Below are 16,869 nucleotides of genomic sequence, written 5' to 3'. Positions count from 1 at the left end.
TATCACAATTCAGGCTTTGAACCCAGGACTTTAGTGTGTTAAGCGAACAACGCCACTCCACCATAAAAAATAATATATCTTCCAAAAACTTATTGCCGAATAATTCTTTATCTACGAATAATACTTTAACACATATTTGCAGTTTGCCAATAAATAACATTTTACTCATTGCAAAAATAAGGTGTACAAATTTTCTCTGGGAGACAAAAATTTATGATTAAGTTGCATTTTTACGGCCTTATTCCGAAGGTTACTAGAGTGTAACACCATTAATCTAATCTGATAGCAACATTCTTTTACTCGGTTACGCAAATGACAAGCAACGTCTCGTATTCGGATTGCGGATAATAACGCTACCAGGTGTTATCGTCTTGTTAACACGCAAAATTATACGTATTTGCTAAATATTTGTTTAAACAAAATGACAAAAAAAAAAACGGAATCCATGTTAATGTGCAAGAATTTCTAAACAATATTAATAATTTCTAACATATTCTCACTTGCGCATTGTTGTGAACTGATAACGATTTTCGGTTTCATAATATTCCGATAACAGGGACTAGGCGGGTTAGGGGGTCAGAATATACCCGCGGTATGCCTGTCGTAAGGGGCGACTAAAATACCAGATTGAAGGGGTTGTGTAGTGCAACTCTTTCAGGATTCCAGCGCAATATATAGCTTCTCGAAACCCAATTGTCAAACTCACCTGTCCGTGGCGAATCCTGTTTCATTAACAGCCTCTGGCGACCCTGTAGGTGGTGGGAGGGCGGGATGATCAAGAAGCCGCATGTGGTCATAACATATCGTTCGCGAGATGATCGGGTTTGGTACCGAAACGTACCGGATGCATTGCTCTGTAAAAACTTTTTAACGCAACAAGTACCCTACACACCTTTTATGAACATGAACGAGTGCTGAGTTCTGAAATATTCGCAAAGGCAAATTACTTATTCTGAATTTTTCAAAACGTTCACGCACTGCTGTCAATTGAGTCCATTTCAAACAAAAAAGTACGAATAGCTTGTGAAATACATATGTATGAACATATATTAGCTGTTTTAAATTACTATTTAACGTATCATTTAAATTGTTGCGAAAAGCGAAGTAATAACAAAGATATTAGGCAAAAGAAAATATTCACGTTCACGTTCGCAAAGGGGTGTATGGAAGGATTTGGTAAAATAAAAATACATTCTTAAAAGGCTCATATCTCATACATAGAGAGTATGTGAATGGGTAGCAATTTTCTATGGTGATAAGTCTTTTTACTATGGTAAGCATTTTTCCCAAAAGTTAACGGCAAGAACACGAAATTATATACACCTCATGCCTTTCATAAATTTCCTTTCCAACGTACTTTGCCACTGATTGACACACGCTCATACAGGCTTGAAATGCCTTTATGTTACATATTTCTGGGCCACAAGAGTTAAAGTTCCTAAACCTTTATAACAGCTAACTTATACTAATAGACATATGTTTTGCTTTTGCAAATGCTGACCCATGGCTTGTTTTGCTTGCTTTAATTATATATATTTAGTGGAAAAAATCTATCAAAAAAGTATTTATGTATGTTAAAACTTTCTTTCTGGTAGCTATATTTTTGAAAAAATAAATTTTGGTTGAAGCAAAATCCATATGTTGCTTACATAATATTTATTTAAAAGTTTTTTCATATCCACTTACAAGAAATTTTGTGCTCCTGATACCTATAAAAGAAGATTTAATATAAACAGGTAATATCGTGACAAAAATATGGTTGACCATCATCAACCATGCCAATATGGAAACTACAGTATGCTGCATATTGTTACCATGCAGAATATGTATCAGGAGCGCAAAATTTCCAGAAAGTGATTGTGAAAAAATTTCAAATTAAATATTCGGTTAATGGTAACCGATTATGTGCCAAAAGTCGACTAGTCGCAGCAAAGGACCCATGGACAATATTACTCAGTATGACCCATAGATTCAGAAACTGGATGTGCCTTTTCAACAATAAATTTTACCCACCCTAATATACATATATTTTATTATAATAAATTGTATAACATTTGAACTTAATTGATTTCATAGTCCTGTCATAAGTTTGATCCAATAGCGTATAGTAGGATATGACAAACGTGTATAGACACCTGGATAGTTGGGATCCGCGCAACCCACTCCCCAACTTACTATACCAATAAGCACGTTACCATTTTGTAGAGGACCACCGCTATCACCTTGACAAGCATCCGTATTTCTGGCAGCAGCACAGAACATTCTAAAATAATAAACAAAGATTGTACTAAACTATACGAAAATAAATCATTCATTACTAACGCTTCTGTGACAAGGCCTTGATGCCTCATCGACTCGTAACATTTTTCTTGGTTAACAGTTTTGACTGTGGTAAACTTTAATAATACAGATAAAATATGTTCTGACGAGCTCATATGTCCCCAACCGCTAACAATCGCTTTCGTGTTATCCATGATAGATGCATTCTCTTTAGGAATTTTAATTGGAAGCACGAACTCGCCACGTAGTCTATTTGTTTGCGTTCGCAGTAATGCAACATCAAAATTCATCGTATCGCTATTATACAAGGGATGCTTATATATCTTGGATACCGAAACAATTTCACCGCCCTGATTGCGACTTGAGCTACCGACGCGCAAAGAAAATACTCTCGGTTGCCTATCGAAGTTTTCAATGCAATGGGCGGCGGTTATTACCCATTGCATATCTATAATGGAGCCACCACAAATGTGAACAGAAAATCGACGAACAGAAACCTGTGAGGAAAAAATGTTTTTCCATTTTTATAGTCAGCGGTGTCATGGAACCCGATTGTTGTCGGAATCGGATTTGAAACAAATGAATTCAAAACATTTTGCTTTCCTGATTGAATCTATAAATCTAAATTAACCATCAAAGAGAAAATTTCACGATCTCAAATCCGATTCCGACAACAATCGTGTTCCATGGCACTCCGAGTATATTTTTCATACATTTCCATACTTGATACGGAAAATCTTGAATATGTCCTTCTTTTCCATTAACAATACGGTTTTGTGCAAATGTGGATGTGAGAACAGTACCCAATAAAACCAGAAATGGCATCATTTCTGAAAGAATGCGCATTTAATGCAACACACGTCCAATACTTTTGAAAACTCCATGCAACAGACACGTTAAAGTAAACTTATTCGCGCATTGGCATCAATAACAACAATAATTACATGTTCTTGACTGTGATATGAGAATTTTTATACTCAGTTGAGCAGAGCTCACAGAGTATATTAACTTTGATTGGATAACGGTTGGTTGTACAGGTATAAAGGAATCGAGATAGATATAGACTTCCATATATCAAAATCATCAGTATCGAAAAAAAAATTGATTAAGCCATGTCCGTCCATCCGTCCGACCGTCCGTCCGTCTGTCCGTTAACACGATAACTTGAGTAAATTTTGAGATATCTTGACGAAATTTGGTACGTAGATTCCTGGGCGCTCATCTCAGATCGCTGTTTAAAATGAACGATATCGGACTATAACCACGCCCTCTTTTTCGATATCGAAAATTTCGAAAAATCGAAAAATTGCGATAATTCATTACCAAAGAGGGATAGAGCGATGAAACTTGGTAGGTGCGTTGAACTTATGACGCAGAATAGAAAACAAGTAAAATTTTGGGCAATGGGCGTGGCACCGCCCACTTTTAAAAGAAGGTAATTTAGAAGTTTTGCAAGCTGTAATTTGGCAGTCGTTGAAGATATCATGATGAAATTTGGCAGGAACGTTACTCCTATTACTATATATATGCTTGAAAAAAATTTGCAAAATCGGAGAACATTCACGCCCACTTTAAAAAAAAATTTTTTTTTTAAGTGAAATTTTTACAAAAAATGTAATATCTTTACAGTATATAAGTAAATTATGTCAACATTCAACTCCAGTAATGATATGGTGCAACAAAATACAAAAAAAAAAGAAAATTTCAAAATGGGCGTGGCTCCGCCCTTTTTCATTTTATTTGTCTAGGATACATTTAATGCCATAAGTCGAACAAACATTTACCAATCCTTGTGAAATTTGGCAGCGGCTTAGATTCTACGACGATAACTATTTTCTGTGAAAAAAAGCGAAATTGGTTGAAGCCACGCCCAGTTTTTATACACAGTCGACCGTCTGTCCTTCCGCTCGGCCATTAACACGATAACTTGAGCAAAAATCGATATATCTTTACTAAACTCAGTTCACATAATTACCTGAACTCGCTTTCTATTGGTATAAAAAATGGCCGAAATCTGACCATGACCACGCCCACTTTTTCGATATCGAAAATTACGAAAAATGAAAAAAGTGCCATAATTCTATACCAAATACGAAAAAAGGGTTGAAACATGGTAATTGGATTGGTTTATTGACGCAAAATATAACTTTAGAAAAAAACTTTGTAAAATAGGTGTGACACCTACCATATTAAGTAAAAGAAAATGAAAAAGTTCTGCAGGGCGAAATCAAAAGCCCTTGGAATCATGGCTGTTCGTGGTATTACATATATAAATAAATTAGCGGTACCCGACAGATGATGTTCTGGGTTACCCTGGTCCCCATTTTTGCCGATATCTCGAAAACGCCTTCACATATACAACTACCACCACTCCCTTTTAAAATTCTTATTAATACCTTTAATTTGACACCCATATTGTACAAACACATTATAGAGTCACCCCTGGTCCACCTTTATGGCGATATATCGAAAAAGCGTCCACCTATAGAACTAAGGCCCACTCCCTTTTAAAATACTCATTATCACCTTTCGTTTGATACTCATAATGTATAAACGCATTCTAGAGTCAACCCTGGTCCACCTTTATACCGATATCCCGAAAAGGCGTCCACCTATAGAATTAAGGCCCACTCCCTTTTAAAATATTCGGTAACACCTTTCATTTGATACCCATATCGTAAAAAAATTTTAAAGTCACTCCTGGTCCAGCTTTATGGCGATATCTCGAAAAGGCGTCCACCTATAGAACTAAGGCCCACTCCCTTTTAAAATACTCATTAACTCCTTTCGTTTGATACCCTTATTGTACAAACGCATTCTAGAGTCACCCCTGGTCCACCTTTATAACGATATACCGAAAAGGCGTCCACCTATAGAACTAAGGCCCACTCCGTTTTAAAATACTCATTAACACCTTTCATTTGATACCCATATTGTACAAACGCATTCTAGAGTCATCCCTTGTCCACCTTTATGGCGATATCTCGACAAGGCGTCCACCCATAGAACTAAGGCCCACCCACTTTTAAAATACTCATTAACACCTTTCATTTGATACCCATATCGTACAAATTAATTCTAGAGTCACCCCTGGTCCACCTTTATAACGATATCCCGAAAAGGCGTCCACCTATAGAACTAAGGCCTACTCCCTTTTAAAATACTCATTAACACCTTTCATTTGATACCCATATCGTACAAACAAATTCTAGAGTCACCCCTGGTCCACCTTTATGGCAATATCTCGAAAAGGCGTCAACCCATTGAACTAAGGCCCACTACCTTTTAAAACACTCATTAACACCTTTCGTTTGATACCCTTATTGTACAAACGCATTCTAGAGTCACCCCTGGTCCACCTTTATAACGATATACCGAAAAGGCGTCCACCTATAGAACTAAGGCCCACTCCGTTTTAAAATACTCATTAACACCTTTCATTTGATACCCATATCGTACAAACAAATTCTAGAGTCAGCCCTGGTCCACCTTTATGGCGATATCTCGAAAAGGTGTCCACCTATAGAACTCTGGCCCACTCCCTCTTAAAATACTCTTTATTACCTGCCATTTGATACGCATGTCATACAAACACATTCCAGGGTTACTCGAGGTTCATTTTCCTACATGGTGATTTTCCCTTATTTTGTCTCCATAGCTCTCAACTGAGTATGTAATGTTCGATTACACCCGAACTTAGCCTTCCTTACTTGTTATAGATAACGATGTTATTAAAGAGATATTAATTTTGTGGCTTTGTAATATAACGGCATCTTAGCTACTGATAAGAGAAAGTAAAAATCACTGAAGAAGCAAGTATTTCATTTTGGTATGCATTACTCGCCCAATTTTATTTTAAGTTTAACTGTGGCGATTTTATCTCCTGTTGTCGGTGTTTATGTTAACTGAAGGTAAAGTTGAAGGTTTCAAGCAGGGATGCACCTTAACGTTAAGCTAATCGTTTATCAAAAAATTTCCACCGTTTCTGTTGAAACACTTCGAAATATTATCGATAAAGAAATTATCAAGATAAATTGTATGTCGTTTTTAACCGAAACGAAAAGCTTTCGTTAACGTTAAAAACGTTAACAAAAACGTGATACTTTATGTTTGAATTGTGCTGGCAATGCTATAGCCATGGTGAAGCCGTAAGGTGGTAACAGCGAGCGGACATACACACACAAACTCCATGTAATTTCTTTGTGTAATTTGTTGGTGGTAATGTCAAAAATACTCTGAGAAATGTTCGTACTGTCAAAATTCATGAGAAAAGTTGCAATCAGCTTGGCTAATGCTTTCACCTTTAATGACTCTGCCATCAATCAGCTTTGCCAGCATAGTTTGAAATTAATAATCAACATAAACGAATTGATATCGTTTTGATAGGGCAGAAAACGAAACAAAATCATTTCGTTAATTTGACGTTCTTAACGTTAATAAACGAAACGAAATGACTTTGTTTCGTTTATTAACGTTAATTATCGTAACGAAATGATATCGGTTCGTTGGTTAAGCATGCCTGGTTTCAAGGCAAATAAAATTTGTATACCCGAAGGTTCGAGCAGTAATACGTATGTATTTCCGGTAAAGGAATGCCCATTATGAATTAGATTCTTTTATATTCAAAATGGCGGATGAGTTCTCTATACAATAACCCGATTTAATTGAAATTTGGTATTTGACCAGTTTAAAGGTAGGTCATCACGAATCGAAAGTCATTTTTTAAAAAACTTAGCTGACGGATGGAATTTGTCTTTTTTAAGATAAACGTTGCATAAAAAAAACTCAGCACACAAATAAAATTTTTTTAATCACCCTTATCACTATCATGTGGTTTTTATCAATACACCAACACCTTGCTTCGATGTTGTGTTAGTTCTGGCGTTTGCAAAGTACTTCGTCTAGTTCTTTGGAAAGTTTGGGGCGGAATCGAAAGGACAGTGTGTTTCTTGAATTGAAATTATGTTAGGGTTGTGTTGTTTACTCAGAATTTGCAATTCCGAGAAATTTTTCTAGTAACCATTTATATTCCATTCCAGTTTATTCAGGTTCATGGTAAAAATAAGCAGATTCTCAGCGTTTGTAGAGAGGACTTCACAAAGCGAAAAAATGTGTTAACTTACATTATAACTTATCAGTAGAGGGGTTTGAAGAGAGGTAGAGATTTTCGACTTTATTAATAAAGTAATCGTTGGTTTTAAGGAGTTTTTGGGTGAAAAGAGATATTGGTGACATGTTTAGAGTTGGGTTCGTCGCTGTAGTTGAGCTTTGAAGCGCAATTGGTTTTTGATTTTGTTTTTATGCTAAGCTAATATTAGAATAATTTGAAGATGTTGGTAAATCAATAGTTTGTTGTTCTGCTTGTTGTTGTTTGGTTTTTTGTGGATTTGCTATTGTGGATTTGTTAGTTTGAATGGTGGAGTTTAAGTTTTTGGAAGCTTGGTTTTGGGTAATTGTTATGAGGGTACCACTCGATACCAAATTTGAATTGGCTTTGAAATTATTTGCTTTAGTGATGGTTGCATAGGAGCTAGGACGAGGGAGAAGAGGCAGGGTATTTTTGTACTTGCGGCGGGCTTCGCCCATACTACATTTCTCTAGAGTTTTGATCTTTAAAATTTCCTTGGCCTCTATAAACTTGGTGCACTTTTTATCAGAAGGAGAGGGCTGTTCAGCACAGTTAGCGCATTGGATAATAGTACAATTTTCCTGGTCGTGTAGAGGAAGGTTACAGCTGATGCATATATGGCCGCTGGTGCACCTTTTTCGGGTATGTACCAATTTTTGGCAGTTTTTGCACCGCATTGGGCTTGGGATGTAGGGTTGAACTTTTACTTTATACCAGGCAACGTCCACGGTTTCGGGGAGGCGGTATAAATCAAAGGTGAGTACCATTTGTCCAGTATATGTTGTTTTACCATCGACTTGGCGGGAGAATGTGTAGACGCTTGTAAAATGCTGCTCTTTCATTTATTTTACTATTTCTTCTTCGGACACGTGCTTTTTTAAGCAAGGTGAGTAAATTACGCCTTTTGTCGAATTTATGGTTTCATGCAGTTTGACATTTATGGGGCATAGGTTGGATAATGCTTTTGTTTTTAAGAATTTGTCGGCGACTTTTGCGTTGCGCGTTAGCACAAGAAGGCTACCGTTCGGAGCTGAGATATTACTCTACTTGAAACAGCTTCAATGCATTTTTATAGCAATTGAATGAAATTAGTATAAATTTGGGGTTCCGCGTTGAATTATGGTTTAGAATGAGTTTAGGGTAAGTGTGTGAACTTGAATTTGGTTTTTTTTCTTGGTCGGGTTGTCGAGATAATCTGCCAATGCAGAGAATCTATTTGGCAACCTATCCGGAGGTCCCGGCGCCATGATTGTAGGGAGATTGACTCTACGATGTGAATTCGATCACGTGGGTTTTGCACAGTATAATAGCCGTGTTTTTTTTTTACGCGTATACGTTTACATTTGCGCGTAAAAAACGCTTATCCTCGCTTAGATAATGCTTAGGAGACCCATCTAGCGGCAGTGGTTAAATAACTAGCTACAGAACAGGGTGTACCTAAAATTGGAGACACAAACCTCTGGTGGCCATAATGTATAACATATAGCTGAATCAGTTGCGATGAATAGTGGACACACATAGAATACATAGAATTAGTGTAGAGGGTGAAACATAGACACATTTTTCAGTTACATCTGAGTATAATGCGTATTGCAATTTAGTAGTACTAATTTTATGCGCAGCAATTTCAGAGGTGTATTTAAAGTTTGACGCTTAGCAGTCCATATAAAGTTTAAGCGTAAAAGTCTGTAGATGTAAAAAAACATGGCTAACATTGTGAAAAACAATAGTAGATTGAGCGATTAACGGGAAGGTAACACACAAGTATACACAACTAGCCCATAGTGTACAAGTACAAGTGTGTTGACTTCTTTCTGACAGGCACTCGCTTAAGTGAGCATAACGGGAAAATCTGGGTTGCCATTGTTGTTTCGGTTGAAAACGGTCAAATAGGGTTCTGTACAGGGACGTAAAAGATTGAAACAGGGTTTATGTAGTCACAAAAGTGTTGCTCCTGTTCCACAGCATTTTAATTTTTTTCATGGCGAAAATTGTTCAGTTCAGAGTTATTGACTTTCATTAAAAATTTAATTTATTATACAAGGTTACTTTTCTAAGTGTAAAAAGCATAGAAAACGTAGAGTTTTTCAAATTATTGTGAAAACCTTTTTAAACTCAACAAAGTATATCGGTAAAATATTTTCTAGGATTTCTGAATTTCTGTACCCAAGTTCATTATATTTGTGTAATAAAAGAGTCTGGTAACAGCATTTTGAAACGAAGAAACAACAATGTTATTGCATAAAAATGTATCTAATAGTTAAACTTTTATTCATTCATATTTTTGCCCGCTTCTTTGGTTTGCTTCCACCACAGCACCGTTTTATTTGCGGGAGACTTTCACAGCGACAGAAATTAAGGCGGATTTACATAGACGCTTTGGTTGTGTTGCATCGATCTGAAGCCTAGGCAGGCCCATAATATAAAAATGAGACTCCTTGCCATTTTCTTCGCTTTGAAGCGATGAGAGTTGTAAATCCTCCTTTGAGAATTTCTCAACTTTTTGAGTCCTTTAACATTCAACAAACTTTGCTTGGCAAAATATAGGAGCTGCCATAATAAATTTAACTCATCTGTCGGCGAAGCATCAAAATATTTACATAAACGATTTGGTTGCGTGCCTACGCTTTGACGACGCCATACGAAAAACAATCAAACGCATTGCGTTATCTTTGCTTTGATGCGACCAAAGCGTTTATATAATTTTGCTTTATGCATTTGTGTAAACAGTCATAGAAGCGAAAATTTTCCCGAGGGAAACATGTTACACGCTTTATATTTTGTTAAGTTTCTCCAGACCTTTTTGACTCTAATTTAAATAAAATTTGCTTTTGGTATCTTTCCGCATTGTTGGAGGCTACAAATCTTCTATTATTTATATTTCCCCGGAAATATATGCAACTATTTCATCTGTTAAAGCTACAAAGTTTTATTAACTATCAAATGCAACTTAGCTTAAAGTACTCTTAGGTACCAAAAATGCAACTCTAGACCTGAGATTTGCATCAGGTGAGCGAGGCTGTTTGTAATTTTGACATTTATCGCTTAGTTGACACACTGGTACTGTACACAATGAACTAGCCACTGCGAAAATCTACGTCTGCACGCTATGAATGATAGCATTGTAAATCTTACCAAGTAGCGCAACTAACAGCTGTTCGGCGAAAATTCGCACATTCACACGCACAGTTCTCGACTCAGTTTCAAAAAAAAACTTTAGATTATTTAGCTCAAATTTTAAAGTGAGATAATCCTTACGAATTTATGTATATAAAATATAAAGCGTTTTTGTTGTTATTAAAACAATATTTTTATTTATATTAAAGCCTTCATCATTTTTTTTAACTCCGAACACCATTCCTTCATTATATGTCATTCGACTGCCTATTTCACTGCCTTCCACTCTATTCGCAACATAACCCCAATCTAAGCTGCCAAACTATATAAGCCGTGTTTTTTTATACACGCGTATACGTTTACGTTTGCGCATAAAAAACGCCTATCCTCGCTTAGATAATGCTTAGGAGACCCATCTAGCCGCAGTGGTTAAATAACTACCCAGCAAAAATCTAGTGACCAAAGATGGCGACCAACAACAAAATATCCCACATTGTTCCACAATTATTAGTATGGCAGAATGAGATGGCCTAATTGAAATGCCCGATACATATATGCTTGCCTTTTCTTACATGCTATGTACCCTCAAATACGTCACAAAAATTTTATGCGAATCCACCATTTGTTATTTTCAGCTTGAAACGCAACAGCAGAGTAAGAAAAATTTATTTACAAATAATTTAGGATATAATAAAAACTAAATTTAAATTAAGTGTTGTGTGCGCTACGGTATTTGCATTTATATTTTCCACAAAGGAACCAAAATCAAGTGATTTTTAATGGATGTAGGTTATTGCATTTTTGGTAGCATCTACAGTGAATAATTCAATTCGTGCATATAAAAAACGTTTATACATAAATTAATATGAGCTATGGAATTTTCAATGAAACTAGGTGCCGTACTATTGGTGTCCTGTGAAAATTATAGATGTAAATGGTGAAGAAAAAGAATTTCCATTGACAAAAAGTGATTTATCAACATATTTTCCCAATCGCTTAGCGCTGAGTTTTGAAGCAGAAGAGGTACGTCATTGCATTTTAGAGCACAAAACACAAAGTGATTTACTTGATCACAAAGAAAGTTTGGCATTGTAATATATTGAGGATCAAATTCGTAGACAATTGGGCGTTACTTACGCAGAGGATAAAACAAATTTGTGCAAATTGTTCGAATAAGAAATTCACATCGGAATTTTAAAACAATTGTTTTTTTTTTTTAATTAAATTAATATATGTAACATGTAACTAACAAAAATATCTACGAGCTTTTCAATGCTTTTTATACCCGCGTACTAGCTGCATATCCTCATCTTCGTATTCAGCATCCTGTTTTCGTTTCAATTCCCGTGCGTACAAGTCTTTAAATGCTTCAAATTCAGCAAGTGTAACATGGCACACCTTAGTTGCAAATGCATTGTCCGATTTATTGGTTATTTGATATAAAAGTGGATTCTTAGTTGGCTCATCTGGATCTACTTTAAGTGGTCTTGGTTTGAATAGACCCAGTCTTTCAAGAAAGACATGGCGGCAACGTATCTCCTCTAATGGCTTAGATAACGCTTCTGATTTTATTTTTTCAGGTATTTCCGCACGCATTACCTCTTTCAAGTACGTCACCTTTTCTTCGGCACGTCGCTCCGACAGTTCAAGTAAATCCGGACAATTCATTAACAATTTCCAAACATTTTTGCTAGTGCCAGCAAATGATTTCAAATAACCAATATGTTTACGTAAACGCATGTTTTCGTTCACATCTAAAAGTTCTGGATATTTTGTTAGCAGTAAAAACATTAGCTTCTCGGTGAATTGAAAGCTGCGCCAAAATTCCATTGCATCAACTAGACGTTGTGTCGGACGTGCAAACACCTCCGGATTACCGGTTGCAATGCGCAGGAAATTGCCCGTATTGAGACCGTGATTCATGAGTGTTTCATGTGCATTACGCCATTGTGCCGGGACACTCTAGCCAACAAAGGATTCACTCTCACAGCTTCGTCTATGTGCGCTTGATCCAATGGTGTTTCATCATCGAGCACTGTGCTCACCGTACTTGGTGTTGATAGCTGTTGGTCATGTATGAACTAAATTAAAAATATTCATTAACTCATTAATTTTAATCTTACTTGCTGTCTTCTGTGAAGCAACGGCACATATTTATTGGAATTTGTTAAAAATTTCCGCAACATTACGAAAGCTATAGGAACCTCGGTTCAAAACAAATAGAACAGCAGATTGCGGTGATGTGATGCCGTACTGTAAATGGCCTCGTCAAAATGGCTGCGTCACAATCGGCGCTTTCAGGAAACTTGTATTGAGCAACAATGCAAAGAGGATAAATAAAATAAGAGCCACCAGTCTGCTACGAGTGGCGAGTAACTCCCAAAAATCAAAAAATATATGCCGAATTTTTTCAAAGAGGGACATTTTTGAATTGTCTCGCATTTATTCCTACAGTGTAGATACTTTATGCAACTGTGATTTTTGGAAAGAGAATTAATTAGTTAATTAAATACAGGCGGAAAAATAAACGCAAGTACCCCACGAAAATGGTTAGAAGACATTTTATGCACATCTCGCCCAAAAAAACAGCGACTTCCTCTTAGAAAACATTGAGCATACGTCTCTTCATAATTTATCCTCTTTGCTTTGGCTTTTTACGTTTATCGCGTCACTAAAGCTGCAGACATTGGTGCTTTATCGGTAACCTTATAACAGCTGATTCGACCAACCTTATGAGAATCAATGCCATCAATTATTGGTGCCGATAAGGTCGTAAACATATCGTAGCCAACCAATTGGTTTTTGATTTACCGTCGTAACAATAAACAGCTGATTACGTTAGGGATACGACTACATCATCGATGTAGCACAACACAGTGCGTCCTTTCACTCCTCCTTAATACAACGAGTACCGTTTTGAATAATGCGGCTACTTCCTTAACCAACGAAGGAACATTCCCTACAACAAACGAAAATATAATGGCGATACTACAAACAATATTACAGAAGCATATCGACCTGGAATTTAGATTGACTAAGATTGAAGAAAAGGTGCATAGTGAAATATTGAACTGTTATTTGTGAAACCCTAGTAATTGTAGCCGCAATACCTTGATTCTCTTTAATTATTATTTATGCTATAATTTCAGCTTCCAGAATTGGCAGAAGTCATGGCTCAACATTGGAAGAAAACGCACAAAATAGTATGCCGTATCAGCGGAGAAATGGAAAATGATACTCACACCGAGCTCTCTATCGTTATGCCACTAACATCGTTGGATTCAGTTTATGACATTGAGAAAAAGTTGGACTCAGATGATTATCAAGAAGCAATGGTATTTTTGAATATTTTTAATTGTATTTCATAACTTAAATTGGTGGTTTTCATTTAGAAATCATATATCTTTATGCTGAAAGATGCATCATCAGACATTATTGGAGTAATGAGAAAACTTTTCTCTGACAACGTTCTTTTCAATTTTAACTGGGACGGAGTACATGGCAAACGATCTTTATCTAAACTGAAACTCGTGAACAGCGTACTTTTTGGTAGTGTAATTTAAATTGTTTTAAAATGTCATTATTTTCATTGTCCATTCCTATTAATTTAGACGTTTTCAAACTGCAAGGCAGGATCGACTTCGAAGACAGCATGAGACGGTGTTTAACGCTGAGCCACAACCGGCATAAACAAAGGCGGTATCTGAGCAATAAATCCAGCTCTGCAACAGCATAAGCCTACATACAACAAACGAACAAGACACACTGAAATAATCTTGATTAAAAACTATATAAGAACCTAATAATTCTAAGTTTTTTCCTACGTTCCTATTCTAAGGTTTTTATGCCTAATTAAAATAATATTCAACAATCGCCCAAAGTTTGCAGAGAATTTTAAAGCAATTTAATTGCAACGAATTTGTCAATAATTTTTAACCAAAAATTTATAAACTAGATGTATAAGAAATAAGTATTTTGAATATACATATTTGTGATGAACTTAACTGAAATAATTCTAAGTTTTTTCCTACGTTACTAATCTAAGCTTTTTATGCTCTAATTAAAATAATATTCAACAATCGCACAAAATTTGCAAAGATCTTTAAAGCAATCTAATTGCAACGAATTTGTCAATAATTTTTAACCAAAATTTATAAAATAGATGTATAACAAAAAATATTTTGAATATAAATGATTGCTGATGAATTTAACTGACAGTACCAATACCATCAACTAAATAGTCCTTATAAATATTGTAATCACATAATTCAAAACAAAAAATTACTATGAGTACCTACGTTTATTATTGCAAAATCACGAAGAAAAAAAATTGCATGAAGTACATTCAATCTAAAATTATTCCACTGAATGCATATATCGCATTTTAAACTAAAAAATGTGAAAACTTAAAAAAAATTCAGATCGGTACTTAAGTGTAAATCGATCCATGAAAGCATCGTGAAATAACTTTTTTTTGGTATTTAACGTTATCGTTTAGCCTGGTTTTGTTACCCATTTTGTTATTTTCGTGGTATAAATCAACATTCAACACAAAGTTACTCTGATTATGAGTTGAAATACTTTAAGGGTTAGGTTGCGATATGTAAAATTACATATTTTTGTACACAGTTCTAAAATGTAAAGGAAAAAAATGTATATTTGTGTATTAATTAAATTATTCAAAAGATATTGTTATATTAATGATATAGAGAAGCGCCAACACGAATGCAAGTGGTTTCAAACCACTGGTAGGCAATTCACCACTTTAACTGTCAGAAAAAATTTTAAATTGTTTATTTTATGTAAAAAAAATTTGAAAGTTGCAATTGAAGTTCTGAAAGCTCAGGAATTTCAATTTAAGTTCAAAAAATTACAATTGAAGTTCACAATTTTTAATAGAAGTTCAGTAAATTATAATTGAAGCTCAGGAATTTCAACTGCAGTTCAGCAAATTACAACTGAAGTTCAGAAAATTACAATTTAAGTTCAAATATAAATTTCTGAACTACAAACAGAAATTCTGAACTTCCATTTTAATTTTCTGAACTACAAATAGAAATTTTGAGCTTGAATTTAAATTTTCTGAACTTGAATTGAAATTTTTGAACTTAAATTGTAACTTTCGAACCTCAATTGTAGCTTTCTGAACTAAAATAAAAAAGGTATAGGATTAAAATTGGCGAATTACAAGTCAACTTACTCAAATTGTGAATTGCCTACTCGCGATTTGATGGTTTACTGCAACCAATAGTTTTATTAGTTCTTCTCTTTTATTTTCTATATCATTAATTAATTTATTTAAGTTTCCCTTAACTTTGTTTGCATACAATCGCATACAATAAAATTTGTATTTATGGGTCACCAACAAGACTGAAAAACTATTCCTTAAGACTTATAGTTAATAATTTACAACTATTATAAATAATGTAATATATTGTAAAAATGTTTAATAAAAGAAATGTTAATAGATTTGAATTAAAGAAATATTTTATTTATATAGCAGTATAATCCAAGTAAAAAAACGGTCATAACACTAGTAAAAAGACGGTGATATTAACGTAAAAATACTCGTAAAGTTACAGGTATATAACTCAAAAAATGATTGCCAGAACGTGAATGTAAGAACAGTACAGCACTATAGTTTGTTTACTTTTCGATAACCTAAAACAGTATATGTGTGAGCAGTATGGACAATCACATAAATAGGTACGACGTAATGGACTGGTCACAACTGTTACTGCTGCCCTGTACAAATGCTACTTAGCGATTTACGTGTTCCATCGACACAGCTGTTAGTCATTTTCCTAGTCAATTTACGGGCACATTTTTGCTGGGTAGCTACAGCCACAGGGTGTACCGAAAAGCGGAGACACAACCCTCTGATGGCCATAGGGTATAACATCCCTACAAGACAGGTACCCGTTACCTAATCGATTACTTAATCATTACCAATAACTTGGTCACCAATTATCGTCTTAATGACTTTTACATTGCTGTCAGGAAAAAGGTAACGCATGCGCTCTCTCAAAATAGTGTACGTGTGACTCGCTTTCTCGCTCTTACCTATTGTGTTTTCGACATTCCTTCTCGCTCGATGTTATTTACATTTTTAAGTTACTTCATTAGGTATGTTTTCGTTATCGCTAACCAAAACATATGCAACAACAACAACACGGGTAACTGGCCTATCGGTTACCCGTATCGGTTACCTTCTGTCAAATCGCTTTTTCTATGAACGAAACGCGTCCTTTATGTTCAGATAACATTTAATTATAAATTATTCATATATACAATGTTTTTTTACAATTTAAATTATTCCCTTATTACTCTAGTGAACTTTACAT

The 16,869-nt window shown here is 35.2% G+C and overlaps 3 protein-coding genes and 1 pseudogene across 13 annotated transcripts in view; 1 reads left to right on the top strand and 3 right to left on the bottom strand.

The window, feature by feature from the left end:
- Positions 1–16,869, bottom strand: part of LOC137254521 (exosome complex component RRP43-like) — an 89,140-nt gene that overhangs the window by 32,251 nt on the left and 40,020 nt on the right. The gene's annotated exons all lie outside the window — the stretch shown is intronic.
- LOC137254542 (trypsin 3A1) lies at positions 1,986–7,178 on the bottom strand. Of its 7 annotated transcripts, none has more exons than XM_067792286.1 (4): positions 7,096–7,150; positions 2,994–3,110; positions 2,323–2,777; positions 1,986–2,263 (listed from the first exon to the last, which is right to left on the bottom strand). In XM_067792286.1, the coding sequence occupies exons 2-4, from the start codon at positions 3,039–3,041 to the stop codon at positions 2,071–2,073; spliced, it is 696 nt and encodes a 231-aa protein (XP_067648387.1). In that variant the 5' UTR covers positions 3,042–3,110; positions 7,096–7,150; the 3' UTR covers positions 1,986–2,070. The 7 variants fall into 7 exon arrangements, with proteins under 7 accessions (XP_067648387.1, XP_067648383.1, XP_067648384.1 ...); XM_067792282.1 differs by having other exon boundaries at positions 3,004–3,110; XM_067792283.1 differs by lacking the exon at positions 7,096–7,150 and adding an exon at positions 6,830–6,896 and having other exon boundaries at positions 3,004–3,110.
- On the top strand, positions 11,007–14,538 carry LOC137233589 (uncharacterized). Of its 5 annotated transcripts, none has more exons than XM_067756697.1 (5): positions 11,009–11,310; positions 11,420–11,548; positions 13,675–13,860; positions 13,918–14,074; positions 14,137–14,538. In XM_067756697.1, exons 1-5 carry the CDS (start codon positions 11,305–11,307, stop codon positions 14,259–14,261), a joined length of 603 nt encoding a protein of 200 aa, XP_067612798.1. In that variant the 5' UTR covers positions 11,009–11,304; the 3' UTR covers positions 14,262–14,538. The 5 variants fall into 5 exon arrangements, 4 of the variants coding, with proteins under 4 accessions (XP_067612798.1, XP_067612802.1, XP_067612801.1 ...); XM_067756701.1 differs by adding an exon at positions 12,106–13,576 and having other exon boundaries at positions 11,012–11,548; XM_067756700.1 differs by adding an exon at positions 12,667–13,576 and having other exon boundaries at positions 11,012–12,599.
- Positions 11,147–13,305, bottom strand: LOC137252698 (transcription termination factor 4, mitochondrial-like; annotated as a pseudogene).

Source organism: Eurosta solidaginis, chromosome 5, assembly GCF_040869045.1.
Source record: "Eurosta solidaginis isolate ZX-2024a chromosome 5, ASM4086904v1, whole genome shotgun sequence".
Lineage (NCBI taxonomy): Eukaryota > Metazoa > Arthropoda > Insecta > Diptera > Tephritidae > Eurosta > Eurosta solidaginis.
This window is presented reverse-complemented; position numbering and strand designations above follow the sequence as displayed.

Bases quoted from the DNA above. Each gene is read 5' to 3' on its own strand.
- LOC137233589 (XM_067756697.1), top strand. The intron at 11,549-13,674 runs GTACGTCATTGC...CTATAATTTCAG, and splicing joins TGAGTTTTGAAGCAGAAGAG to CTTCCAGAATTGGCAGAAGT. The intron at 13,861-13,917 runs GTATTTTTGAAT...GTTTTCATTTAG, and splicing joins ATGATTATCAAGAAGCAATG to AAATCATATATCTTTATGCT.
- LOC137254542 (XM_067792281.1), bottom strand. From the start codon at position 3,126: ATGCGCATTCTTTCAGAAATGATGCCATTTCTGGTTTTATTGGGTACT. The intron at 2,778-3,003 runs GTATGGAAATGT...TTTTCCTCACAG, and splicing joins TTCAAGATTTTCCGTATCAA to GTTTCTGTTCGTCGATTTTC. The intron at 2,264-2,322 runs GTTAGTAATGAA...TTATTATTTTAG, and splicing joins CAAGGCCTTGTCACAGAAGC to AATGTTCTGTGCTGCTGCCA.